The following is a 27,514-nucleotide window of genomic DNA, read 5'->3' as shown; positions in this document are numbered from 1 at the left end:
TTTTTGATATATATATATATATATATATATATATATATATATATATATATATATATATATAAGCGGTGTAATAAGTGGACCTGGCAACACTGATCTACACTCTGAACTCTGACCTATCGAGTTGGTTTTGCGAAAAATTATTTTATTCTGTTAATCCGGAATCGTTGAGCTAATGTGGGCGTGATGTAATAATTCACGATAGTCAGAAAATAACTCTGAAATAATAAATTATATTTACAAGTCTCGCAACTCTCCCGCCAAAACATCTTATATTTGCATAAACCGGAAGCAGCATTGGTTTTTTATTATTATCAACCCCGAGAAATTGTTCGGGTAAGTTAATGTCAAAGTGCATAAAACTTTCCCACATCTTTCCTTTATCTCTGTTACACTGTTACAGAGGACCCGCTGTCTCCAGTCAGACGCGCTCTCGTTGACAGCTGAGTTCGTTCGTGACTTGTTTCGTGCCCTGGAACAGGAACTAGACTTTTTTTTGCGCTCGTCTCTTTAAGGATGGCGGCAAACGATGGAGAGGAGGAGGCTACAGTATCTCTTGTGGACGTCTTAGAGGAGGATGAAGAGCTGGAGAACGAAGCCTCCGCTGTTCTCGGAGGAAGTGATTCAGAGAAATGCTCGTATCCAGAGGTTTGACGTCTTTATGTAAACAAAGAGTTTTTATGTAACAGTTTTTAGCATGCGAATAATACGTTGACAGCCTATTTCATCTTGGTTTTCAACGTGATTCTTGCAAATTGTTTGTTTGATTGTTTTAATTTGGGTTTAGCATAAAACATTGTTATAATGCGCCGATGCTGCGTCTGTTTGTTGGAAATAAACGTTGTTGCATTAACAGATAATAGCAGGATCAACTAGGATGCCTTTAACAATAACGTAGTTGTCAGTGTCAAATGAAGAATGTACATCATGTTATCAAATGGAAAGAAGTTATATGTCATGAAAACAAGGTGATTTGTTTTTGTTCTGACAGGGATATGTGAAGCGTCAGGCTCTGTATGCCTGTAACACCTGCACACCGAAGGGAGGAGAGCCAGCTGGCATCTGTCTGGCATGTTCCTACAAGTGCCATGAAGGCCATGACCTTTTTGAGCTCTATACCAAAAGGTGAATATTCCCACAAACCATCTAAAATAACCATTCAAGCTGTACAACTATGTTAGGAAGTACAATTGCTGTTGCTCTCGTCTGATGGACATTTATTGAACATGGTCCGCTGATGAGGTTCCATGTTGCATATTATTTCATCGACTTTGTATTAATATTTATGTCACTATGGCAGTGAGATAATTGTCACTGGCTGCATCATTATGATTCATTATTTTTAATCATATTGATAATACAGGAATTTTCAATGTGATTGTGGGAACGACAAGTTTGGGCAAATGGAGTGCAAGCTGTTTGCGGTAAGTTATGTTTTACCGTTAGTTTGAATGCGTGTCTTTCAGTTTTAATTGTACTAGTGGTGATTATGGATTTCTGTTAACACAGGATAAAGAAAAAGTGAATTCTGGGAACAAATACAGCCACAATTTTTTTGGCTTGTATTGCACATGTGACAGACCCTACCCAGATCCAGAGGACGAGGTAATGCAATTTAAACTTTAATTTAAACCGCATTCTATAATGTTCTATAATTCTGTTTTCATATATTGCATTGCATATTCTCTATTTAATTATTAATCCCTACTCTGATTTGAATTGTATTTGTAAGAAGCCACTGAATATTTGGAGTGCTTGTATTATATTACATAGGCTTCAAACATATATGAACCATGTTTTCTCTTCAGGTTCCTGATGAGATGATCCAGTGTATCGTGTGTGAGGACTGGTTCCATGGTCGGGTTAGTTTCAAATCAGATTGCAGTCAGGCAGGACATGAACATGATTTAGTGTTCTTTGTCTGTGAAGATAAGCCAAGTAATGTATTCAGGTTGAAATGGTTGAGAATATCTAAGTGTGTTTCTCTCAGCATTTAGGCTGTGTAGTGCCAGACTGTGTGGAGCTGCAAGAGATGATCTGCGAGTCGTGCATGAATAAAACCCCTTTCCTTTGGGACTATGCTGCACATATTGCAGGTCATTTTTTCTGCTTCCATTTTGCATTTACAGATATATAAAGTTCTCTTTAAAAAGAGTGAAATTAATGTGTCAGCAAGGACAAAAGTGACAGTGTTTACAACATTTATACATTTGTGAAAGTTTATTTTGTCTGGTTTGCTTCAGTGCCAGCCATAACAAAAGTAAATCCCTGCAAAGGAGTGGAGGATGTGAAGGTTGAGGTAGAAAATGATGAAGAAGAGAAGAAGATTAAAAATGAGAACCTGAAGAGCCCTGTAGATGAGAAGGTACTTGCTGTCGACTGTAATGTGTCCGTTTCTTGTCTCAAAAGCCCCTTTCACACTGCCATTCTGGCAAATACACTGGTAAAGTGTTGTGACAATTGTTCCCGGGTCACTAGATTTTGCACTTTCACAATGCCAGTGTTTACCCGGGATATGTACGTGCTTTCACACACAACCCATAAAGATCCCGTAACGACACGTGACATCAGCGTGTGACGTATAATGTAAGAGTTGAAAACGTCAGGCACGTTATACTTTCACTGAAGCTGGCGAACGATCTCTGTGTCAGCACGGAAAGTGAGGAACTAACTGATCTCTGCTTCATTACAGTTTGCACATATTTTTTTGTCGCGAACGTTGATCTTTCTTCAAAACAGCTGGTAAAAGAGTCTCGCGATAACGCGCGTCATCACTTCGACACGGCATTAAATCTGACTTTTGTTCACACAGCGCTCGTCCCGGGTCGAACCCGGCAATCTTACTAGGTCCCCAACTCTGGTTCAATGCTGGAATCAATCCCGGGACGTGGTTGCTTTCACGCAGAAGGCGACCCGGCAATGTTCCGGCAATATGCCGGGTCTGACGTGCAGTGTGAAAGGAAAACACACAACCTTTTTTTTTTTTTTGCAGACAGCCAAACTTAAATCTGCTACTTGTTTTCAATGAATAAGTGTTTGAAGACATTAGATGCACTTATGATTTAAAGCCATTAGACACAGGCTTGCCTTTGTTTTGAAGTCTCACCACAAGGTGGCAGTAGTTCTGTTAAATTAATGCATGTCTGAAAGGGTTTTCATTGGGGATTTGGTTCCTCTCATATGCGTCATCTGTCTGAATGAAACCTGAATTTGAAGGAATCGAGCCAAACTAAATTTACACCACATTGTTTTTTGCTGTTTTACCAACTCCGCTGTATGCCTGAGGAATTTTAACGATTTTAATAATTTACACTGGAAGAGAGGAATTAGTGATCAAGATTTGGTGACCACCTCTCTGATGTCAGGTGCAGGTCAATGGGACATCCTCCTGTAAGCGGAAACACCAGGAAGAAACCGAAGGTTCCTCAGAGGAGGGTTCGTGCTCTGGTTGCAGGCTGAGAGAGATGAAGTCCTCCGGGAGGAGCCGGACTCTGCAGGGCGCTGTGTTCTGGCCCTCTGCCTGGCGCACAAAACTCTGCACTTGCACTGACTGCAAGGTACAGATCAAAAACACATTATAGAGGATATTTGCAAGATAATAGGTACTGTTTTCACCCTTGATTAACTGATGCAATTCTGGAAAATAAAAAAATAAAAATAACAATATTGTTCGCAGTCTCATGTTTTGCTTTCTTGCTTAGATCCTCTATGCAGATGCAGGAGTGCCTTTCCTCATGGATGAGATGGACACTGTCCTGGCGTATGAAAACAAGGGTAAGTCCACAGAGCAGGCTGAACAAGCAGGTGGAGCCGAGGGTCGCGACCCCTTGATGTCGGCCCTAAACAGCTTAAATCGGGTTCAGCAGCTGGAGATCATCCATGGTTAGTGGAGTTTATCGCTACTAATATCCTTATGTGTGAAAGCAAAACTAATTAGTTTTCTGATTGACATGAGATTTCAAATGTAACCACTTGCTGTGAAGTTGACATTGAATTTTTTTCCTCAGAATATAATGACATGAAGACAGAACTGAAGGACTACCTGCAACGATTTGCAGCAGAAGGAAAGGTAGGTTTTCAGTGGGTTTTAATTTTTAAAATGTGTGGTGTAGTTGAAGGTAAAGCTTGTAGTGTCTGGTGTTTATTTTCTCCTCCTCTCCTTCCCTGTTTAGGTGGTGACGCCTGAGGACATCCGTCACTTCTTTGAACAGCAGCAAAGCCGCAAGAGACGACGAGCGAATGCAGGCCAGTACTACTGCAGTTAAACAGCCTTTCACTCTGCCACTTCAAGCATACCAGCTAAATGCAATCCTTCATGTTTTCCCACTCAGTCTGTTCATTTCAAGGCCACCCATGGTTTTGTAAAATGAATACGCAGTTCAAATTCAAGCCCTTATTACGTTGTATGATTTTGACCTTGTATAGTGATGTATAACAGGTTGTGTGTTTCCAAAGATGTAGCTGTAATTAAACCTGCCAGGGCTTGATTTTGAGATGACGTTCCGTTCAACCATATGGAAAAACAATGGATTTATGGAAAAGCACTTCTATAATGTCACATAAATATGACGTATGATTTTGTCACTCCTCAGGAGCTCTCTTTTAAGCAATTTAAAATGTGGCTGTTATTTACAGAAGGTTGTCTGGGAAGCCACAATCACATGACTGCAGCAAATATTCACATTCACGTACGCCGGGTAAATAGTTCTATTGGAAGAATCTGTTTAGTCAAACCCACATAAGCGCTTTTTCAGGTGGTCGAGTTACAATTGTGAATTGTCTAGTAATGCTTGATCTAACCTGTTTTAACCTGTTTTGTTTGTAGATTCTGTTACTTTTTAATGTTCTATCTTTGAGAAATAAATATGGTAATACATTTGGGCCCTTGTGATGCGTCTCATTTTATCCCAGGAACACAGCATTTGGGAGACATTGTTTCTGTTTCTATTTAATTAGTTCAGTAATACCTTTTAGGATTTCTTCAATTGGTTTCTCAATTTTATCTTAAAAAAATAATTTTGTTAATCAAAGCTGATAAACTGATCAAGCCTTATACACTACTTCAGTGGGTAAAAAAACTGACCAAGGCCACTAAACTTTTAAACTTTTCTAAAAAGTACTGTATGTAAAATAATTCACCTGTGTAGCAGGTCAAGGTACATACATGCATTCATTCTGGGACTGTCCCAGAACGGTGTTGTTCTGGTCTTTGGTAAGTGACCTAGTGAGTGAATTTCTGAGGACTCAAATCCAAAAAGACCCAGTGCCTTTTCTCTTGCTGGATTATTCTTCATTGCAACTGTCTTTCTGCATACTGCTGCCAAAAAGGTTATCCCGAAACTAGTTGGATCCATCTACCCCAGTTATGTTTACTTGGATGTCCTAATGACCGAACATTGGCCTTTTGGAACATACCACTGCCAAAGTATATGAGGAAAGACACACACAAGAAAGACAAGGACAATTTTAGTTGAACTTAGACTTTATCAGACCTCAAAATGTTTAAAGAAAAAAAAGAAGTGCTGTATGATTTCAGTCCCAAGTTAAAATGTTAGGTATGCTCTGACATGTCACAGGAAACCGGTTTTAAATCCTACTGAAGCCAGATCATTCAGAGGGAATGAGCGCCTGCAGCTAGTAATTCACATAAACGGGCCCAAACAATATCCATAAGTACTTTCTATCAATCAATCTATCTATAAAAAACATAAACGTTAAATAGATTACATTTTTATAAGGCTCCAAGGCTTGTGACATTGTTTCAGTTGGTTTTAAATTGAATTGTACATTTCAGTGGGAACCCAATCATGATTTCTGCATGGAAGTGTTTCTATGCAAATTGTGTGGTTAGTGAATGAGACCTGCTCTGTCTCTGTCTAATGGCAAGATGTTACTCACCTGGCGAACAAACAACAAAACACACACAATCATTATAACTCAAATCTATTTATTTCCAAGACATTAGTCACCTAATTGCAGAGGAAAGTTCATAACTACACCGGCCAAAGAAAAGAATAGAAAAATAGACACTTTCCACAACTCCACAAAAGAATGCTTTTTTTTTTTTGTGTGCATGTGTGTGTGTGTGTGTGTCTATATATATATATATATATATATATATATATATATATATATATATATATATATATATATATATATATATATATATATATAGACACACACATACACACAAATATATGCACATGCACACGTCTCAAATAGATATCGCAGGTTTTATATATATTTATAAAAAAACCTTTACATTTTACATACAACAAAACACCGTATTTCTGAGGCCTGTGATCAAAGGTACCAAAAATCTTGAAAAATATCTTTTGAAGAAAAAAAAAAAAGGACAAATTAAACATTATGCACACTATGCGTTGGCTACAGTATTACAAAGAGACGGTTTAACAGAGGTTTGTAGAAAGGGCTTGCATAAGACAAAAGGAGTGAGGTGGAAGCCCAGCCTCAGGCAGGGAAGGCACTGAATCATCTCCATAAGAGAGATGGAACAAGAGAACCTGGAGATCTCGACTGCGAAGTCTACAAACACAACTTCCCTTGCCCCTCACACATCCAAAACACAAACCTTCAGTTCAGTTTAGCCTTGCGGCACTTTGGAGATAAATAATGCAATGCCATGCAAATATACCAAAAGGATTAGGAATGAACTTTCAAGACAAATGACTCGGCTGTAAATCTAAAACTGAATGAACAGAGGTTTCAGTCAAAATAAATCAATAGAGCCAACAGAGGGCGCTATTCCACAACAAACGTTACACACATCACCATCAAAAAATTTAGTGCAATGGGTACCTTCATCAGTTCTAGCTTTTTTCTTTCTCAGTTTAAGTTGATGTCAGGATTCGTGGCCAAAATCATTCCCTCCAAAACGAACCCAGTATTCTTAAGCGATGAAAAATTAACCTCAAACACCGTGCCAGTTCAGTTCTACAGGACAGACTCAGGACAAACTCAAATGCATTTCCAATTCATTCCCTAACAGTCTCTCAGGCAAGCAACCCACAAATCTGACAAAACCCAAATGACCACAAATAGCATCTGTGAAAAAAATGTATTAATTATGAGGTCAGTGTGCATCTCAAATGCAAAATAATACCCTCAAACTGTGCATTGGCTTCTGCAGCATTCAGAACACACCCTCAAAATGATCTGATTGGTGTTTTATAACATGAAATAAATGACTTCTTAGCAGTTCAAAATGGCCTGAGTATAGCAGAGGCGAAGGCGATCCAAGGAGTTTTCCTAACCTCCCCCTTAAGATTAAGGCATGGCTGGGTCTAGATGGGACAGGATCGCTGGGATAGGCATTGACGTCAAGAAATAATGTTCTCAGCTGGCAGGAAAATCTTTGAGTAGCAGCAGTAGGCCTAAATATCCATCTGTCGATTTTGGGTCATGGTTACGCAGAGAGTGTGATTCTCTAGAACGACATGACAGACCTCAGATCTCCTCTTGGCTGCCTCGAAGAGAAGTGCTGATGCCAGTTACTCCGTGCTCGGAGATGCAGGTAACAGTCGCTTGGAAAATCAGAACATGCAACTGTTACATAAAAACAGAAAAAAAAAAAAAAAAAACAGGAAATAAAAAAAACTAAAAAAAAAAAAAAAAAAACACGAGAAATATCACACCGAAAGGTCTTTGCTTGTCATGATTCAAAATGGCATTGGTAAAGAGGGATGGACCCACAGCTCAAAAATACTGCGTTAGAAAGTCAACACAGAATTTAAGTGATTGCGCTTTTGACAAGAGCTTCTGACACATCAAAAGGAGAACGTGTGAGCTGGTGATAAAACAACTCAAGTGACAGGTAGATTGAGATGTTGTCCTCATGCTGACATGAAACCTGGAGGATCCACAAGGTAAAATGAAGTTTATGAGTGAGAAACTTGCTCTGTGGAACAAATCCATGGTAAAATATCTTTATTCTAAATAAATATGTTTAGTAAATCGGTTCACTCGTCCTCTTTTTGCTGTGGAATGAGGTCATGGAAAATAGCCTTTAAGTAGGCTGCGATGCATTGCATTTTGAGAGAACCACAGATACTTTACTGAAAGCTCAGTCTCATATATTTTGAAGTTTGTTATACACCAATGAAAAGGTTTAACCATTTGCAACAGGGACTGAAGAGCTACATCCTTGAGATTCAAAGACAGCCTCCTACTAAGATTCAGACGACTTCAACTGAGATCACTAGCACCCTAGCTAGGGTCTGCGTTGCATCTGACCCTCTGAAGCTTTGTGGGACGGTGAACTGGAGCGCTCCCACTCAGGGTTCATGACTCTTTCAGGCTTGACTCAAGAGGTGGGCTGCAGTAGGAGTCCAGAAGGACCCGTTCATTGCACTGCAACTGCATCAGGCAGCTAACATTTCTGAAAAACGACCAAGGGTAGATGGAGAATAACACATGCTTACTGCCATAATAACACCTGTGATAGTAACTGTAGATTGAGTTCATTATCATGCAAGATGGCATCATCCTCACCTTCTGCACAAACATCTTAACTGTGCGGTTTTTGTTTAGTCTCATAAAACAGGAAGTGTAAGGAAAGAAGATGAGGAACTTTACAAAAATATGTGAGAAAGTGAAGAAAAAAGTATTTCCAGCTGTTGGTTCTGGTCCCTCAATGATGGATGCTCAAGGTCAGGCTCAAGAGGTCTGAATACGTTGATAAGAATATAAAGAAGGAAAATCAAATTGACTAAAATATGTTGAGAGGAGCTGGTCAGAGGTAGAGTCTCTCTGGCACAGAAGATCGTAGGCGTTTTAAGACGGAGAACTGCGTTGCCCAAGGGAAGGTCTTAAGTCCGTAACTACAGATACAGCAGTAAACCTACAACTCTTAAGGCCAACTCAGTAAGTCAAAGTGCCTGCGGAGAGATCAATAAAATCAATCGATGATAAATGTCACCAAAGAGTCTGTTTAACAAACATCAATCTCAACCCAAGGGTTTCAGTTCAATTTGCGGTAGATAAAATAAAATGCTTTAGATATTCACCAAGCAACACAAACATCCTCCCAAACTCATCTTTGGTCTAATGGTGGGTTCTTAAAAGTAAAATAACACAACTGAAAACTGAAACTCAAGCCTTTTACCAGCGTATAAATTGTCTGAGCACTTTTATCTGGCAAGATATAAAATGACATTCTTCGTATTTCTCAGTATGTTGTGCTTTCAACCAATAAAACGCTTCTTGTGCTCCAAAGAAAGAAGCACTCAAAGTGAAAAATCTGGGATGGATACAGCTGAGGATCGTTTGGATATTCAACAGAGATCCCATCCAGTCTAACAGAACAAGAATTTCTTATATAATAATTTTAAAGAGAGTGTGTGAGAATACAGTACCATCATCACTTGTGGGGAAAGGCTATTGTTGATCATCTTAAAGTGATAGTTCACCCAAAATTCTAATTCTTTCAACATTCACTAACCCTGATGTCATTTCAAACCTGTTTGATATATTTTCTCTCTGCACAACACAAAAGATATTTCGAACAAATGTTTAAAGGCTTTTTGGTCCAGACAAAAAAGCCAATAGGGTGCAATCCAATGTTGATGTTTTTGGACCCCACTGACTTTAACTGTATGGAGAAAAAAACCTTCTTAAAAATATCTTCTTTAGTGTTCTATAGAGAGAAAAAAAAAGAGTTTGGAACAGCATGAGGGTGAATTAGCATTTTGGGTGAACTAGCCTGCATATTTGCTGTGTCAGTATAATCTGAGAAAGGTTGTAAGAAGAAGCAAGCAAAATGAATATTTAAAATGAAAAAATCTGCACTATTGCACAATTATTTAAGAATGCAAGTATTTCATATGTTAAAAAAGCTTAAAATAAGTCACTTCATCTATAAGGTATGGTGTGCAGCAGTGTGTAGGATATTGTTTCTTAAAGAGTTGCGTAACAAATCAAAAGTCCATACTCTAAATCCTTGTGTCCAAGACACTAACACAGAATTCAGTTTTTTTTGCAAAGCCTGTTCATGACATCATAATTGTTGGTCATCTGCTGACAGAAGCAGCGCAGAAAAGCTACTGAACTCCCAGCCATGGACTGCTGCCATCCTACAGAACCAGAAGACAGAGGATGCGGTGTAAGGTTGGTTTGGTTGCACGTCCTGTACAGTTCTAGAGAACGAGGCTGATAATGATCAACCCATATTTGCAGTCTCTCTGTAATGCCACCAACTGCAGCCTTGGAAAGAGAATCTGAATGCAAAAGAGGATGCCAAATGTTTGTTAGAGAGGACAGATAGTTTTTTAAAGTCAAATACACTGGAATAAATCTTGCAGATCTGAGTTTTGGAACATGCTAAAACGAAGCCCCATTCACATTCAATGGTGCATCTGTGCCAATGCAATGGCTGATAAATTGCCTCATAGGAGACAGGGGATTTCATTTGTTTTCTTTTTTGTGTTTCATCTCAGCTTTTAAATTGCACAGGCTAATGTAAAAGCCAGCATCTGCAGCAGATTACGCAAACTATTACTGCCACTCTGCCCTCAAATGAAGAAGGAGCTGTTTGTCAAGGACTAGACAAAATAATGATCTTGCAACTTAGTGCCTTCATATTTGTTTTTTACTTTACTCCCAAGGAATGAAATCTGTGCATCCAGATGAATGTATATTTCTCCAGTCATCTCAGTCTGATCTGGGACATGACGGTTAAAGAAATATACTGTGATATCTGTATATTAATATGCAGCATGTGAGGGAAATCTGAGAACCTGGTTATACAGAACAAAGAAATACATTTCAGGGCTGTCGAATGAAGTCCTTGGACCTCTCAGATTAAAATAATTAGCATTTTTAACCTTTTTCCAGGGTGCACACAACCAAACCAAGCTCTTCTTCCTCTTCCTCTACCTACCCAGAGCAGTTAACAGAACATCTCCCTCGAGTCTTCGGAAAAGCAGTCACTCACGTAGCTTATGGGTGTTCATCACTTCAAGATACTGTCGGCCCTCGAAAGAACACAAAGTGCAGGACTGCTGGTGCCTTACCTGTTAGCTTACATTTAGCATTTAAATCAGTCCTAAGTCTCTTTTTAATCAGGGGTCAGAGAGCAGACTTTCTGTAGGGGTATTCAGGTTTGCTGGGTGACCTACGGTCTCGGGTACCTAACCCTCCCTCGTCCCCAGACCCAACGTTCGCTCCTAAGCTCAGCCCCATTCCTTCTGGTGCAGGCCGGCGGCCCATGGGCCATTCCTCATACTGTTCTGTGGAGGGGCCAAGCCCACAGGTGAGGTCCGTCTCATTTAAGGGCCATGACCTCTGCACAGCTTGTGCAACGCCCCCTTGTGAGACGATTGCCAAGCCAAGTCTCTGCGGAGGCTGTTCCAGAACATCCAGGCGGAGGGATTCTGAAGCCTCGGAGTAGGACGGAGGTGGTGCTCCACCACCTGCCTGACGGCCGTGGATATAGAGGTCCGGTCCACTGTAGGGAGGCACGTGACGGCCTGGGAACTCGTAGAGATCTGGGAAGTCAGGCTGTGGGCCATCGGGCTTGGGTTCGGCTGCATGTCGCTTACGGGAAGAGTGCGGGTGACGACTCGAGTAGCTGTGGGAGATGGGAGGAGCTGTAGCAATGTGAGGGTGGGCTTCGTGACTCTCTACCTCCATGGAGACCTCCGGAAGGCGCCGCTCCTTCAGGCTCATTGCTGAAACACCCATGGCGATGTCCGGCATGAACTCGTTGATAACAGGCTCCATGTTCTGCTAGAATAAACCAGATAATGAACATTTACATTAAACATATTCTTTAGTGAACTCGAAATGAAAACCCATTTTTCATACTGTACATTATAATGCTGTAATGCCTAAACTCACTTGAATTTATGTAGACAAAATAATAGGATAGTTTCTCAGTGCAGTTCATAACCTAATCCTACAAAAATCTACACATTTCACATGAATAATAATAAAAAATAAATAAATTAGATCATATAAATTAATATAAATGATAATGAAAATAATACATTGGTATTAATCACCATTTTCTTGTCAGGATGAAGATTCCTCCCCCCCTGTGCATTAGTGCAGTCTGGGGGCAGGGGCTTGGCTCCTGGGGGGTAGGCTGGGCTGGTCATCTTGGAAGAGGGTTGCCTGTGAAGGAGTGCATGATTGCAGGGGTAGGAGAAAGATCTGGAGGGAGGTTGGGTGGGGACACGAGGTCTCCAGCCCGTTTTATACTGCTGCTGGCTATGGCCCGGTGTGGCTGGGGGGTGGTAGGGTGGAGGAGGAGGGGGCAGAGGGGGGCGGAAGCCCACCAGAGCCTCCAGGTCGGTGAACATGCTCTCCACAGCTGGGGTACTGTTGACCCGGCAGCGACCTGACTGCCGTAAGGCCAGGACGGGACTCTCATCTCCAAAACGCTCCTCAGGAAAGAATTTGTGCGGATTCTGAAACACAGTAAATATACAGGACTTTTAAGCTTAAATATAAGACTTTTAAGACCTGCACAAATAAAATGTATACCATATGAGCGGGGTAGGGCAATGTCTATAGTAACATAGTCAGAACAAAAACCACCCAATACGGAGTTCCTGCAATACCGCAGTTTCAGGACCGCATTTCTACTAGGACCCTTTTTTGTGACACTGCCATCTAGCCAATTCTGCTCCAACAGAGGAGACCTGATTCAAACACCAAACCATATGCAGAGACTAGATCAATGGAAATTATACATGTTGTATCCTGAGCTGGTGTGACCCGGAGTGTGAGGCGATGTCAGCAATTTAGCCTATTTAGCTGTGCAAAACATTTCACTGAGCTGCTGGATGTTGTAAACTTGTATTTGTATTGAAATTATTTTAAATGTATTAATGTAATAATGAACACATTAATTTGTACTGCAATTAAGTGTATACAATTTAACAACTACATAATTCCTTAAAAATAATAATATGCAGAACTGAATAGCAAGTGCTATAAAATAGCATGAACTGCTATTACAGTTCATGCTGATCCAAAATCCGATATTGTGTTTCTGTGTTATTGTTGAGCCACACAAAAGGCACAAAAACATTATAAAGGCACCAAAACGTTTTTGTGCACTATATTTCAATTGTTGTGACTGCGGTCCTTGTTCAATGTGATGTACAGATGAATATTTAAGTCATTAAATTCAAGATGAATCAAACTGCGTGTTGCGTTCGGTTACTACAGTCTAAACGATGAAACTCTCTTCAAGAGCGCAATAGTAACTGAGGTTTAAAACTGTTAAAAGAAAAGTCTCAAACTAATGCACCGATTTAATACACTACGTATCAGTAGCTCTTCCCTTTGTTCTAGTGACGTCTGGTTCGTGAAAGAATCATTCAATTTAACCGGTTCTTCTTAGTGAAATCAGACTGAATCATTTGAAACCGTTTCGTGTCTCTAGTAAGCATTAATCCACAAATTACTGAAGTTATTACAATATTTTACTTGGCTCCCACTCCCTCCGAGTAAAAATAAACAAATATCCCAGAGTAATTTATTTACTCAAACAGCACACTGCAGAGCAGCTTGTGTGTTGTACTAACTTTTCTATGTGGACTCGGAGGGCTGCTCAGCCTGGGCACTGTGGATATATTTTTAGGAAAGGTGTCATTAAGAACACACCACCATATGCAAACCTTGTCAAAGTAAAAAATAAAAATAAAAATAAAAATTGTTTAACCAGAATACACTGGGACCTGCATTTGCAATAATCTATCCCTGTAACATTCAACCTTATTGAACCACATATTGTGCAGTATGAGTAAAGGAAGAACAATCCAAGTTCTTGCAAGATTCTTTAGTTAAATGTATAAGTATAAAATGTATTTTATAAAAAGACCACATATATTTTTAGACCCTGCTTTAAAGGTTCACAGTTTAAGTTTACAATTGTGACCAAATAAATTTAAGGCCTCCTGAAATCATAATTAAGACTTTCTTGTAAAATGTAAGACTTTTTAAGGACCCTTGGGCATGTTTGTGCTAGACATGCTTCAAAAAAGAGACTTAATAGGTTGTCTGGAATGCTTTAGAGGTTTTGACTCCTTCCAAGCTATCCAGTGTAAGTACACTGGTCAATTAATTGTGAGAACAAGAAGATATCACAGCAGTTCAAGAGCTCAGGGAATTTCAAAACCAAGGGCACAGTAATTGGAGAAACATGCTAGTCAAAATAACATGGAGTGATGCAGAGGTATATGAATGCAGTTGTTTCTATCCAAAATTTTGTAGGACTGCAAGTACACACTGGATTCTCAGTACACTATAATTGACATTCTTGTAAAAGGAAGCTCTTTTAATATTTTTTTATTTACATGTGAAGTGACAAGTAAAGCCATCATAAGAATAAATTACGTAATTACATAAAAATATAATAAAATAGAAAGTTATTAAAGAGAAAATAATTTTTACTGTATTTTTTAATCAAAATCAGTATGAGTACCTGCAATCACAGGAAAATAAATTGTTTTCAAAGGCAGAGGTAATACTAACTGACATGAAAGTCAGATAAATTCACGCTAGCCATAGCAACACTTGTCAGTTTCCACACAAACAGGATGTGCTGGGTTACCTGTAGGAGTTCTGCAGCCCCGTCTGGTAGGCCAAACTCTCGAAGCACACGGATCTGCAGCTCGTAGCTGACTGTGGCGCCCTCACCACAGTTCAGAGCATATGCTCGCTGCACCTGGTCTGTGTGACGCAGCTCCTGCAGCCTACGGATCATTTCCTTCACCACTGCCAACCTGGGCACTGAAAGACAGGGTGATGAAAGGAAAACAGATGACTTATTTAATGTGCAAATTCAGATGAATAAGCCAATCAGTTAACAATATTACATAGTTTATAAATACATTTCATTTTTATTTTTATTATTGGTGTTTTTTATTGTTTTACATAACACCCACAGGATCACAAAGCTTGCCAAACATACAAGGCCAATGTTTCCACTCACATAATATATATCTGAAAAAATAAATAGAATAGCAAAATTAACTTGAGAACACCGTGTCTCATGGTTTGATTTATGGGATTTGCGACTACATCTAGATTAGGACATGATTTAATTGGTTTCTACTTGGCCTCTGTGAACTAAATCACAATCTTTCTAAAATGACTTGAAAAAATGAGTCAGATTCACAAACACCACAATCATGTATAAACAAGTATTTTATACGAATATATAGTGCTTGGATTAGGAGACTGGCTTAACCCACCTGGTATCTCATTAGCAACCACAGACGGTGGAGCGGTCTGGCTGCCAGCCATTTGCTGGTGGTTGATCATGTGACAACACTGGGGGACGGCATTGTTTACCATGTAGAGTGTGTCGGGTACATTGGACATGCGAACCATGCGCAGCCGAACCAGGTCAGTCTGCTCGACCATCATCTCCTCCAAAACCACCTGGAGGAAAACACAAAGTTAAATGCAAGTCATATAATGAAAAGAGTGTAGCTAATAACTGCACCAAGATTAGTATATAAACCAAGTGCCTGGTTTGATTCACATACTACAAATGAAAAAAATGTAAAGAAGTCCTTTTTTTTTTTTTTTTTTTACATATGTGAGGTGAGGAAGAGCATCCTACCTTGGCCTCCTCTACATAAGGAGAAAATAACCGTGGGCGAACGTAAATGCCAGCACTCTTCTGCCGGAGCCAGGCGTTGGCTTTGCCTCCCTCTGCTGTGGGCAGCATGTCAGAGGGAGGGGTGCTGATCAGACCCCTCTTCATCTGTTAAAAGCAGAGAAAAGTCTTTACCAATACATGAAGAGAGCGGTCTATAAGAACAATGGAAAGATGATGTTACTTACTGGAGCATTAGCACATTGGGTTATAGGTTTTCTTACTTTCTAGCAAATTATATACGGAGCAGTATTGAGAATCCGAGTATGTACCCATTCAAACATCAATCAATATCACCATTTTTGTCATTTTCATTTAACGTGTGCTGTACAGAAAAAAACTAAAGTAACATTTGGCTTGTGGCAACACAACAAATATCTGTGCATTTTACAGACTAAAGGGTACTTAAATGTCACTTTTATGTTCATTCATTACCATTCATAGCTGGTATGTAAGCATATTCACAGAACGATGCTAAACAGTTAATTTCAAGACTGGTGAAAAATAATAATAGAACCATATAGGATTAAACACTACTCTTTTCTCTTTGAGGCTTTTCCTTTATAAAACAGCAACACTGTGAAATATTGCTTTGCTACATTTTAAAATGGCTGTTTTATATTTTTATATATTTCAAAATGTAATTTAGTGTGTGTCATATGATCCTTCAGAAATCATTATAATACGCTGATTTGCTGCTGGACAAACATTTCTTATAATCATCATTGAAAACTATTGTGCTGCTTAATATTTGTGTGAAAAGCATCAACCATTTTTTTCAGGATTCTTTGATGCATTGAAATGTCAAAAGTACAGCACTTAGTGAAAAAAAAAAAAAAAAAAAAAAAAATTATATATATATATATATATATATATATATATATATATATATATATATATATATATATATATATTTATTTATTTATTTATTTTATTTATTTATTTATTTATTTATTTATTTTATTTTATTTATTTATTTATTAAAAGACCCCGAATCTTTTAAAAGAACTGTAAACGTCAATTAAGAGAAGATGCATGGAGTTAAAAAGCAAGTCTGACTGCCCCTTAAAGTTCCTGTTTAAACTGTACAAACCAGAAGACATATAGAAGACACACAAACACACTCACAGTATCGGAGAGGACCTCACTGTTGGTTGGTAATATGTGCTCGGTTCTGACAAAAGGCAGCAGCGGAGACAGTATCTCTTTAAGCTCTTCCAGGTCCAGATCCCTTCTTTTCACGCCACGTTTATTCACACTATGTGCAGTACCACTTAACAGGTTAGGCTCTGGGCAACACACAGATACACACCGTTTCAAACACATACACACACACAAGAATTTGAGTTGGAGGAAACGGTGGCCAAACTTTTCTAGCCCACAATATAGATTAGCAAAGATGGGTGGGCGGGTGTGTGCTTCCAGAGGATTAGCGGTATCACCATGCAGCTCCTGACTGCAGCCGTGCCCTTGAGCCAGGAATTTAAGCTCCTCTGCTCTAGGGATGCTGCATGGCATTGGACCCTGAATTACTACAGTATATGCACCTCAGACAGCAAATCAGTATCATCTATAAAGATTGGTTAATGACAAAATGAAGGTGAATAGGTGCATTGCTGTTTCCCTTCAAAATGTGTTCTGGGGAAAAGCAATCAGAAATCGTGTTTGTGATTTGGCACTAGCTATAATCGTTCAAGATAGTGTTAGTCTGGGTATATTTGATTCTGTTGGATACACAGAGCAACTGCAGACCCAGGTCAGGAGCCGCCAGCCATATGCTACGCTTCTGTATTGCAAAGCACTTGCCCTGATTTCTCCGTGCTGAGCCAGTTATAGACATTACTAGACATTAGGAGGATTGGGGAATAAATCATTAGACTGGGATAGTATAGAACACCATCTATAGCAAAAGGTGGAAATGGACAAATTCAGTGGCACAGAAAAAAGTTCAGCCCAGAGAAAAGCATGCATGTCTGTGAAAAATATAGAGGAATAGTTCAGGCAAAAATTACAATCTAGACCTTTCTTTTTCACTTCATGTTGGCCCAAACCTGTATGACTTTCTTTCATCAATGGAACACAAAAGTAGTAGTTTAGCAGAATATGTGAGCTGCTCTTTTCCATACAATGAAGGTGGATGGCGACCATCCATTTGAACAACGTTTAGAACAACATGAGGGTGAGTAAATAAATGACTGATTTTTTCATTTTTGGATGAACAATTCCTTTAAATGTGTGTCTAGAGAGACATATCTAGAGAGATGTGTGATACCTCTATCGGCCATCCTCCTGATGAGCTGGTGTTCGCCCCACTTTACAACATACTTGAGGATGTCCTGTTCACTTGCCTGTGAAGAGCGGAGAAGAACAGTACAAGTTTATGTTACTGAATTTAGTCAGTGCTGCAAGGCTGGAGAAGAGAAGCTTAAAGATGGCACATTTATTAGGACGATATCGAATGGAAAAACAGGATATATAAAACCAATGTATTTCATAACAGCGGGTCCTGCAGGTGCCAGGCAAAACCTCAGCAAAATGATTTTTCTACTATCTTATCTTACTGAGAATATTACACAGCCAAAATCTCATTTTATTCATCGTCAGACGCTGATCCCGGTTTAATGGACACAGATTAACCCTCAAACTAAATTACATTTTTTTATATTAAGGTGGCCACACTTTCCTTAAATTCAATTATTATTATTATTTGCCTTTTTTACACGACAGTAGTAGAGTGCAGACCTGAAACTAGGGGCGAGAGAGAGAGAGAGAGAACAGGATTTAGACATGACCAACAGCTCTTATGTCTTGACCAAGTCCAAAACTACAACAACAACTATTTTTATTCAGAAGGATTTATAAATGAATTATTCATACTAGGGATGTCAAATTTCGATTATTTCCATGATCGATCGTCGTTTAAATTAACGATCAATTAATCGATTAATCGTTAACCATAATACTGCAAAATGCGTCTATTGCAGGCACGCAGTCAGCGGTATGACAGGATGTGCAAAAGCCACACACACAAAACGCGAATTCTCACTTGAATTAAAGAGGTTTTAGTCTGAATAAAATGCTAGTAGCAGGATTATAAAATGAATAGATGAGATTATGATCATTTGATAAAATGAAGAGAGCGCGCCATACTTTTGAGGTCATTTTACTTTATTGACAGTTTCCAATCCCGCACGGAGAACGCTGAACGCGCATCTTTAAATGGTTTTGTGGTGCTCGTTGTTGTATTTTAAAGCACAATTGCAATGTTTTCAACTGACATTATTGTATAAAATTATCCGAAATGTGGAGCGCGTGTGACTGCGCTGCACATTAAGTGAACTACATCGGCGCTGCTGCACCAAAACACAGTTGCTCACATTAATTTGATCCTGCTGGATTCTGTCCTAGAAAATGTCAGATTTTTAAAAATCCGGCATACAGCGCATTAGATCGTGACAGTGCATGCGTGCAGACGAGGATGAGCGAGCGCGGCTTTGGCTAGATTTATTTGGAGGTTATTGCTCATGTCTCATTCGGCACAAATCGAAATGTTTCCATATTCGCAATGTATTTGAATGTTAAACTATTATTTATAATGTAAACTAGGCTTGTACTTAACACGCATTCGCATATAGACGGAAAAGATGATCCTCTTCATATGAGCAAAAACGTCCTTGGCATAACAGCAGAGTGGACCGGTATACTACGGTCTATTTAAACTGACCAGTGTAACCTTTTAATGTTTAGTTGACATTTTATTTTGATAATGAACAGACTGCGATGTAAGTTTGAATCGCTAGAATATACGTGTGCAGCAGGCTCCGGGGCGATCGAAACAGCTGAGACATTAAAAAAATATATATATTTTCCGCAGAAGTGTTTACTTTCATTTGTGCACACTCACAATAAAAACAGAAGATTTGTGCTCTTGTAAAATAAAGCAAACAAACAGAATGCGTTGTCATCCTTTTTTTTTTTTTGTGAACTTATGGAGCGCCCACACTTCTGTTTTAAATCCGTTAATCTTAATTAGCCTATTTAAGTCGGATATATTTCGCATTGCCTATTTAAAAAAAAAACAAAAAAAAAAAAACATGAAAACAAATTGTTATTTTTATGTTGGGCCTATTACTTAGTAGGCTATAAATTTTCCTTAAAGCATCCCATTTTGTCCCAGGGCTTAGAACCTGTGCCCTAGTCAGGTCCATGCAGAAACTTGTGAACGATGCTCGGCGTCACCGTTTAGTGACAGCAGTGAATGCTCCAGGAATGTGTCGGTCACAGCGCCTATTAATCGCTGTTTTGAATCCAGCAATTATTTATTTAGAAATGATAAGATCTGATTATGACAATTGTGGTATAAAAGGTTTGTTTATTAGAGGAATAATAGGTTAACTGGAAAATGTTAGATCGCGACCATGCTTTTGGACCCCATAGTCTTCATTTACGCGGCTTTGTTCTGGTTTGCCGGTTGGTCACGAATTTCCACAAATTCAGTATATTTAGGCATTGTTTCTTTTCCTAAATATTCATAGTCTAACCCTCTAATTTCCCAGGTTTATTTTATTATCTTTCGCTTTTAATAACTGTTTTCGCATCTCTTACTGTGGTAAACATGGGAAGGGAAATTAAAGATTTCATGAATTAAGAATTCGTTCGATTTATTAATTTGTTCCCTTATTTCACTTAAATCATGGGTTATTTAGGGAACAAAATTAATGAAACATGGACAATTGCCACATTAATAATTCGTAGGAATGAATTAACAAGTTGTAGGAATGAATAGACTACCTGTCCTGTCACTGTGTCCCGCAGCCCTGCAAAGCGCACGATATAAAACAGTTATCTGATGAAATGATTAGTAACTACATTTCTATTGCTTTTAATGTTGAAGAACTTTTATGTTGTTTCTATTTTAATGTAATTTAAAGTTTAAATCACATTAAAAGCTTAATTTGTACATTGTGAATGAATGATGATGCTTTTATATATCGTCACCGTCACTCACAGCCGCTCGCACGTGTTGAGTGCGCATGAGCCGCACGCAGCCCAACATTGAATCGGTTAACCGACCATCGACAGCCTTAATCGATTGCATCTCTTATCGACAATTAATCGATCATCGATTAATCGTTGACATCCCTAATTCATACCTATTCGTTAACTAACATTTTAAGCATCACAGAAAGATTTTGTTTAACACTAACATTTCAGACATATTGTCATGTGTTTGTCTCTCATCTTTTCTTGTCTTTATCAGCATTTTAATCCAATTTGTAGATATCCTGGGAATAAAGGTTCATTAAAGTGGGAGCTAAACACCTTTTCCGACTTGAGAACTAAATTTTATCACAAAGAACTGTTTATTACACAGAATCTGTGCCAATATCATGAACCATAACTATGTCAGCATCCATTGGCCATTGAGTGAAGTTTGGGCTCCTCCTCCATGCATCCGATAAATGTTGTGGTATGTCTTGCACACATCCATTCTGTTCTTCTTCATTAGTAACATGAAAATATATAGATGGTGTTGAATTTTATCTTTAGCTCCTTTTATTCTTTCTTATCATGTGGACAACAGGTTAAAGCTGCAGTAGGTAACTTTTGTAAAAATATAATTTTTACATATTTGTTAAACCTGTCATTATGTCCTGACAGTAGAATATGAGACAGATAATCTGTGAAAAATCAAGCTCCTCTGGCTCCTCCCAGTCAGTGGTCCTATTGCCATTTGCAGAAATTAATCCACTCCCGGTAAGAAACAACCAATCAGAGCTGCAGTCCGTAAATTTGTTTGTGTTCAAAATGTAGAAAAATTTATATAATAAGTGAGTACACCATGAATCCATTTTCCAAACCTTGTTTTTAGCTTGTCCTGAATCAATAGGATGCACCTATAATAAGTTTTTATATTCGGACTATTTTAGATTCCTTGGGGGGTACCGCTGCGGAGTAACCCAGTACCTTTGTGATTCTTCATAGACATAAACAGAGAGAAGTAGTTCCGGCTACAATGTTCTTCTGCAAGACGCAAGCAGTTCTGTTTATTAACCGCTAGAGCGTCAAAAGTTCCCTACCGCAGCTTTAAGTAAAAATATGAATAATCAATATTGTGCATAAATTTAGCTAAATGCTCCTCTTTTTTTTTCTAGCCAACTAATGAGCTTATGGACGCCGAACGGTAATTCTGAGGTAAATGTATTGTTCCGTGGCAATGTTTACAAGCTTTACTCGTTTTCCGTTCTACTGTAGGCCATCTTATAATATATCTTTTGATGTTTATTAATGTTTATTTCATACTATAGTAGTAAAGACAAAGGTAAGATGGGTTCACATGCTGCTTGAATTGAGGTGCTAATGCCACATTAAAGAGCACCAAAACTGTATTTATTGTTTGAATTTGGTTAAGAATTGGGTAAAAATTTAAAGCTGATACTTTATTAAAATATAAAAGAGCACAAAGCTTGTTGTGATTATAGGACGGCAAGTGCAATAAAAATATTATGAAGTTCAAGCGTTGATAGAACACAGTGTATTTTGATAAGAAGTCCTATCAGTATCGATTAGAAATAAGAATTGTTAATGATATTTCTAATATCCACACAGCTGACAGCTTTAACTGTTGTGTTTGCTCAAATTGTGCAAAAAAAGAGACACTGCTTTTCCACAAATTTTACTTTGCACATCTCCATTTTCTCTCTCTCATTCTGCCACAACGTGAGCAGTTTTAGCAGGTGTAGTCAACAGTGTTTTTTTCCACTTCAATTTTTATGCACAGCTTCTCAGTTTATTACATTGACATAACAAAAAATTTGATCGCAAAACAAGCGGGAAAAAAGGCATGCACATTTTCAAGTTGTAACTTGTAAATGTATAGAATTACCAGTGGCGATCCTAGCAAAAACTTAACTTGCAAATTAATATTTAGACCATTTTAGGTGCACTCTGGAGCCCTGCACACAGGAGTGTGAAGGCGCTAACAGACTGTGTGCCAGGCCAAATCCCAGATGGGGTTACAGCTCTCTATATAAACTCACAAAGAGACTTAAGGGGGTCATCTGATACAGCTGACTCATTTGTCTAAAAACAAAAGCAGGTGACCTTTAAGAGAAGGGAGCTTGAATCAACAGAGATCGATAAACAGACTGATACGGACACTCTGCTGTCTGAAATGGATAGGCCTGAAATCCTGTAATTTTTTGTGGACTGAAATAAACAAATTTCCCAATAGTGCAATATGATTCAGTTACCCTGAATTAACACTGTATGCTTCCAGAGAGAAAACGAGTTTAACCTTGACGAAACTGCACAAAGATCATGTGTAACAGACCTTACAGCTAAGCTGTTAGAAATACTGAGCTAGAAAATTTTATTCAGATTAACAATTGCCAGCCTTTTTCTGAGTGAACCCTTTTTTAACAACCCACATTTAATTAAAAAAAAGCACCTCATTGTTTGCACACATGTAGATGTCCAGATAAGATGTCCTGTGTGAACAACTCTATAGTTAACAAAATGTTATTTTTCATATCTAGGAAGCATGTATCTGTATTTACAGTGCAGATTATTTGATTCATTAACAGCTCCCCTAAAATCCTGAACTAAATAATCTTGCTCTGGGATATCTGCAAAGTACTCAAGGTGAATTGGTGTACGGTTTATTACCTGCAGGTAATCAGACTGAATGGCCGCCAGCAGGTGCTCCTTGCTAAGCTCATAGAGGACGTCAGAGGTCATGACCTGGCTGAACTCCTCGCACAGGAAGTGCATGGCCTGCCGATGAACCCATTTGGAGCCGTAAGGCTGTGAGCTCCACTTCAGGATGGCCACCACAGAGTCCAGCGAGATGCTGTCTGCCACAATGTCTTCACAGCCTAAGATGAATAAACAATGACATCACATTTTATTTAGATATAAACAGGGCTTCAGCTGCTCTTAAAACAAACATGTGTCCAAATGTAGTTAATCAAAACTTTAACATGGGTGGTCTAAGAGCTAATGCTCTTAGAATAGGGCACTATCTCCATCTGCCCTCTATGCAGTTTTATTTATTTATGGAATAATTTTCTCATCACCGTGACTGTAATATAACACTTCAAGTTATATTAAAGTGCCCCTATTATGCAATTTTGAATATTGCCTTTCATGCAGTGTGTAATGTAGCTGTACGTGAACATAAACAATCTGCAAATCTCTAAAGCGTAAAGCGAACAAAGTTACTGTCTCCCAAAAGAAAGAATTGAGGCTCTGAACAGCCTAAACGGGTCATCAGTAATTGGAATCCCACTTCCGTGATGGCTACATGTCACAGGGTAACATAACGCATTTGCATTATTCCCACCTACTATATGTTCTATGTTGGCCAACCGCGAACGACTTGACCCACCCTCAAACACTGTGGCTTGTTTGTGTGGTAAACATCATGTTGAGGACACATGGTTTCCTACACCGTGAAAGTAAATTTGTTTTATTTTTACTTCTGAAAGTTGAGACTCCAAAGAATCAGTGGTTAAATTTCACAGTAGTACAACCCCAAACTTTTTTTGTGTTCCCATCATTTTACTGATGACTGCTTCTCTAATCTTGGGGAGTTCAACGCAGGTTTCACTAAACGCTTGCTCTTGAAAGATGGATCAGTACCCAGTTTGGACCAGATGTCTCCACTGCAACATGCCATAACCATAACCTGCAAGTATGATAAATAATAAATGCTTGTGAAATGTGCTGTAAGCGGTAGACCAATCACAACAGACAGGGAAGTCGTGGCCTAATGGTTAGAGAGTTGGACTCCCAATTGAAGGGTTGTGAGTTCGTTTGTGGGTGGGGGGAGTGCATGTACAGTTCTCTCTCCACCTTCAATACCACGACTTAGGTGCCCTTGAGCAAGGCACCGAACCCCCAACTGCTCCCCGGGCGCCGCAGCATAAATGGCTGCCCACTGCTCCGGGTGTGTGTTCACAGTGTGTGTGTGTGTGTGTTCACTGCTCTGTGTGTGTGCACTTCGGATGGGTTAAATGCAGAGCACAAATTCTGAGTATGGGTCACCATACTTGGCTGAATGTCACGTCACTTTTTTCACTTTTTAACAGACAGGGCCATCTGACCAATCACGGAAAGGAGGGGTTTAGAGAAATAGAATTTTAGAACTGCTTTGAACAAATCTTTTCAGAATCACTGGAAAATTAGATGATATTAAATGTATATTTTGTGAAAACTAAAGTGTTTTTTGACCTTGCATGCATGTAAACCTATTGTTGGAGATTCACAAAACAATATTAGGAACCTTAAAAATTGCATAATGGGACATTTGAGTTAAAGTTAAAATGGAGTCCTTAAATACGGCAGGAATATATTCTACCACAATAAATGCAGATATGTCTAAAATATTAATGAAAATATATGCATTTAAATGTCAGTGTGGAAAAAGATGAATAATTTACCCATTTATTCACAACAAAAACACTGCTTTATGCTGCTTCAATCTGTGCCTTGAATTACTGATTTGATCTATTTTGTCTCTTCTATTCAATATTTTCGGTCTCCTTTTCTGTCATCAAAGGTCAAAAGAGAGGCATTCAGTGCAGTTTAATCAGTAAATGCCACAGTCCCCCCCCTGTGCTTGATACAAAGACACCCGGAGCAGTGGAGAATCTCAACCTCAATGCAATCCAAGCCAAACATCTCTAGAGAGCAGGCTTGGTTTTCCCTTTCTAACATGGATTAAGAGAAATTCAATTCCAACAATAATTTTTCTACAGAAATGTCTCATATCCAATCAAACACAATAAATTTAGGGATGTAATGATTACCAGCTTGACGATAAATCATGATAAAATTCCCCATGGTTAGTATTACCATATCATCTTTTAATTATCATTAAAGTCTTATTAGATTACGGCGATTTGAACAACTCGTGATAAATAAATACAGTCCAGCATAAACCCACAGTTTTCAGTAACAGTGTCACATGCACACAGCATGTAGAGCAGTTTCGTTTTGAATGAAAACAGGAAGAAAAGCTGGGACATTTTAAAAGAGTGCTAAAGGAATTATACAAATTAATATTTGAATTAATTAATTATATGAATGTACCTCTGAAGGTTCTGGCTGTTTTCAGAAACTATTCGCTGGCATTTTGTTTTCATCTTCGCTCCATGTAATACCTAAAGGAAGTGTTTTAATAGCAATACTGCTTTGTTCACTAGGTTATGGGAAACAACTCTAATATAAGTGCCACCTGCTGTCAGTGAGTGGAATTACAAAGACCTATATTTACAATCAGTCTGTGTGCAGTTTCTGTCTGGCCAAAAAAGATCACCTTCACTCTCTTCCATTGAAGAAAAGTGAAGTCGCCAATGTCCCAATGGTGCATGGACATATTGCACTGATTTGGGACCCGAGTCTGCGCAGTAGTGAGTGAAGTGGAGCATCCCGCCCACACTCCCAAATTGAATCAAGTGAGTCAATCTCAAGCACACGCCCCTGACCTATACTGGGACCATCCACCTGGGCGCAATCGAAACATTTTGGCTTTACTTTTCAATACTTGTGCGGCACACTTGGGTTCCCTTGGTAAAATTATTATTACAGTGACATGAAAAACAACCTGGGGCCACAGTGTTAAAGTAGCTTAATTCCAAGGGAAAACCATGGACTTGGCAACACTTGACAGGAATTTCCTGTTATGACATGCAGTACATTTCTTCTGCGGGGCATTTTTAGAGTTTCTGCGTCAGAACTAGGGCTGGGCGATATATATAATGATATGATCATGCGCACCTAGTTAGTTAATCTGGTTCTGTGATTACCGCTAAATCGCCATCACCTGCTTTCAAATGGAGCGGCATTTAATAGACAGAGCCGTAGATCACTGACAAGCTATGCAATATCGCGTTCATTATCGAAGGCGATTCATCTTGGATAATGAACGCGATACTGCGTAGCTTGTCAGTGATCTACAGCTCTGTCTATTAAATGCCTCTCCATTTAAAAGCAGGTGATGGCGATTTAGCGGTAATCACAGAACCAGATTTACGGACTATCGCTAGATATATTGCCCAGCCCTAGTGAGAACGTCCGCTGACCTTCGGAAGGAGAAGTATTTACTACTGATCTCAGAACTATGCTTCACTGACAAGCTGCGAATGAGGAAAACATAAAAAACAAAAACAAATTGTAGCCTTTACCAAATCACGATTCGATTAATTTTGATTATTAATCATGGAGCCCTAATTTGTATCAGCTACGCTCGGCAGAAAAATCAAACACAGTTGAATCAACCCTCATTCCTGAACACAGGCAACGATCCATAGCATCTGACTTGACCATATTAGATTTGTTTTATGCAACAGTAAAACATGGCTGTTCGCTTTCAGAAGTTGTAGTGATGCCTCTTTTCCCTGAAATAATGTGAAACATATGCTGGTTATATCATTTTTTAAATATACTTGAATAAAACTTATACAAGAAATGAATACAATAGAAATATTATATTGCATATCGATTAATATTGCATATTATATTGCATATCGATTAATATTGCATATTTTGCATTATTTAGCATACTTTCGCATATCGCATTTTTCTCCAATTTCATACAGCCCTACTTCAAAATATATTCTTCTGTGTTCAACAGAAGAAAGAAACCCATACAGGTTTGAAACAACTTGAGGGTGAGAAAATTTTAATATTAGAGGGTGAGATAGTTTAATATCCAGCCTGGAAAGCAGTGTAGTATTTCCTAATAAACCCATCCAAATTAATTATAATCTCTGCTCTCACAGCCATAAACTTGTCATTTTCAAAAAAAAGTATCATATTAGCCTCTAGGGAGCATATCACCCAGCATCCACAAATCTCATCATTCTTTATTGACTTTGT

The 27,514-nt window shown here is 38.7% G+C and overlaps 2 protein-coding genes across 3 annotated transcripts in view; one reads left to right on the top strand and one right to left on the bottom strand.

Annotated features, from left to right (window-relative positions):
* Window positions 1-204: 204 nt before the first annotated feature.
* On the top strand, window positions 205-4,878 carry LOC127938264 (putative E3 ubiquitin-protein ligase UBR7). Its single transcript, XM_052534720.1, has 12 exons — window positions 205-333; window positions 513-645; window positions 989-1,122; window positions 1,361-1,421; window positions 1,507-1,602; window positions 1,806-1,859; window positions 1,988-2,093; window positions 2,241-2,362; window positions 3,363-3,554; window positions 3,699-3,879; window positions 4,005-4,066; window positions 4,170-4,878. The coding sequence occupies exons 2-12, from the start codon at window positions 514-516 to the stop codon at window positions 4,260-4,262; spliced, it is 1,233 nt and encodes a 410-aa protein (XP_052390680.1). The 5' UTR covers window positions 205-333; window position 513; the 3' UTR covers window positions 4,263-4,878.
* A 1,049-nt stretch (window positions 4,879-5,927) lies between these two features.
* The window catches only part of LOC127938262 (BTB/POZ domain-containing protein 7), a 49,117-nt gene continuing 27,530 nt past the window's right edge, over window positions 5,928-27,514 (bottom strand). Inside the window, exons 4-11 of one of the 2 annotated variants that reach the window (XM_052534717.1) lie at window positions 23,300-23,508; window positions 17,904-17,979; window positions 16,760-16,920; window positions 15,596-15,739; window positions 15,222-15,411; window positions 14,579-14,757; window positions 12,018-12,425; window positions 5,928-11,742 (exon numbers count right to left, since the gene is read on the bottom strand). In XM_052534717.1, coding sequence (XP_052390677.1) covers window positions 11,083-11,742; window positions 12,018-12,425; window positions 14,579-14,757; window positions 15,222-15,411; window positions 15,596-15,739; window positions 16,760-16,920; window positions 17,904-17,979; window positions 23,300-23,508 — 2,027 coding nt within the window. In that variant the 3' untranslated portion in view covers window positions 5,928-11,082. The remainder of the gene's footprint in view (window positions 11,743-12,017; window positions 12,426-14,578; window positions 14,758-15,221; window positions 15,412-15,595; window positions 15,740-16,759; window positions 16,921-17,903; window positions 17,980-23,299; window positions 23,509-27,514) is intronic. The other variant, XM_052534718.1, reaches the window with a different exon arrangement.

Source organism: Carassius gibelio, chromosome A20 (genome assembly GCF_023724105.1).
Source record: "Carassius gibelio isolate Cgi1373 ecotype wild population from Czech Republic chromosome A20, carGib1.2-hapl.c, whole genome shotgun sequence".
Taxonomy (NCBI): Eukaryota; Metazoa; Chordata; class Actinopteri; order Cypriniformes; family Cyprinidae; genus Carassius; species Carassius gibelio.
The sequence above is the reverse complement of the archived record's forward strand: the minus strand, read 5'-3'. Positions and strand labels throughout refer to the sequence as shown.

Excerpts from the sequence above, each read along its gene's own strand:
- LOC127938264 (XM_052534720.1), top strand. The coding sequence starts at position 514 with ATGGCGGCAAACGATGGAGAGGAGGAGGCTACAGTATCTCTTGTGGAC. Across the intron at positions 1,123-1,360 it reads TTTGAGCTCTATACCAAAAG|GAATTTTCAATGTGATTGTG; the intron begins GTGAATATTCCC and ends TTGATAATACAG. Across the intron at positions 2,363-3,362 it reads AGAGCCCTGTAGATGAGAAG|GTGCAGGTCAATGGGACATC; the intron begins GTACTTGCTGTC and ends CTCTGATGTCAG.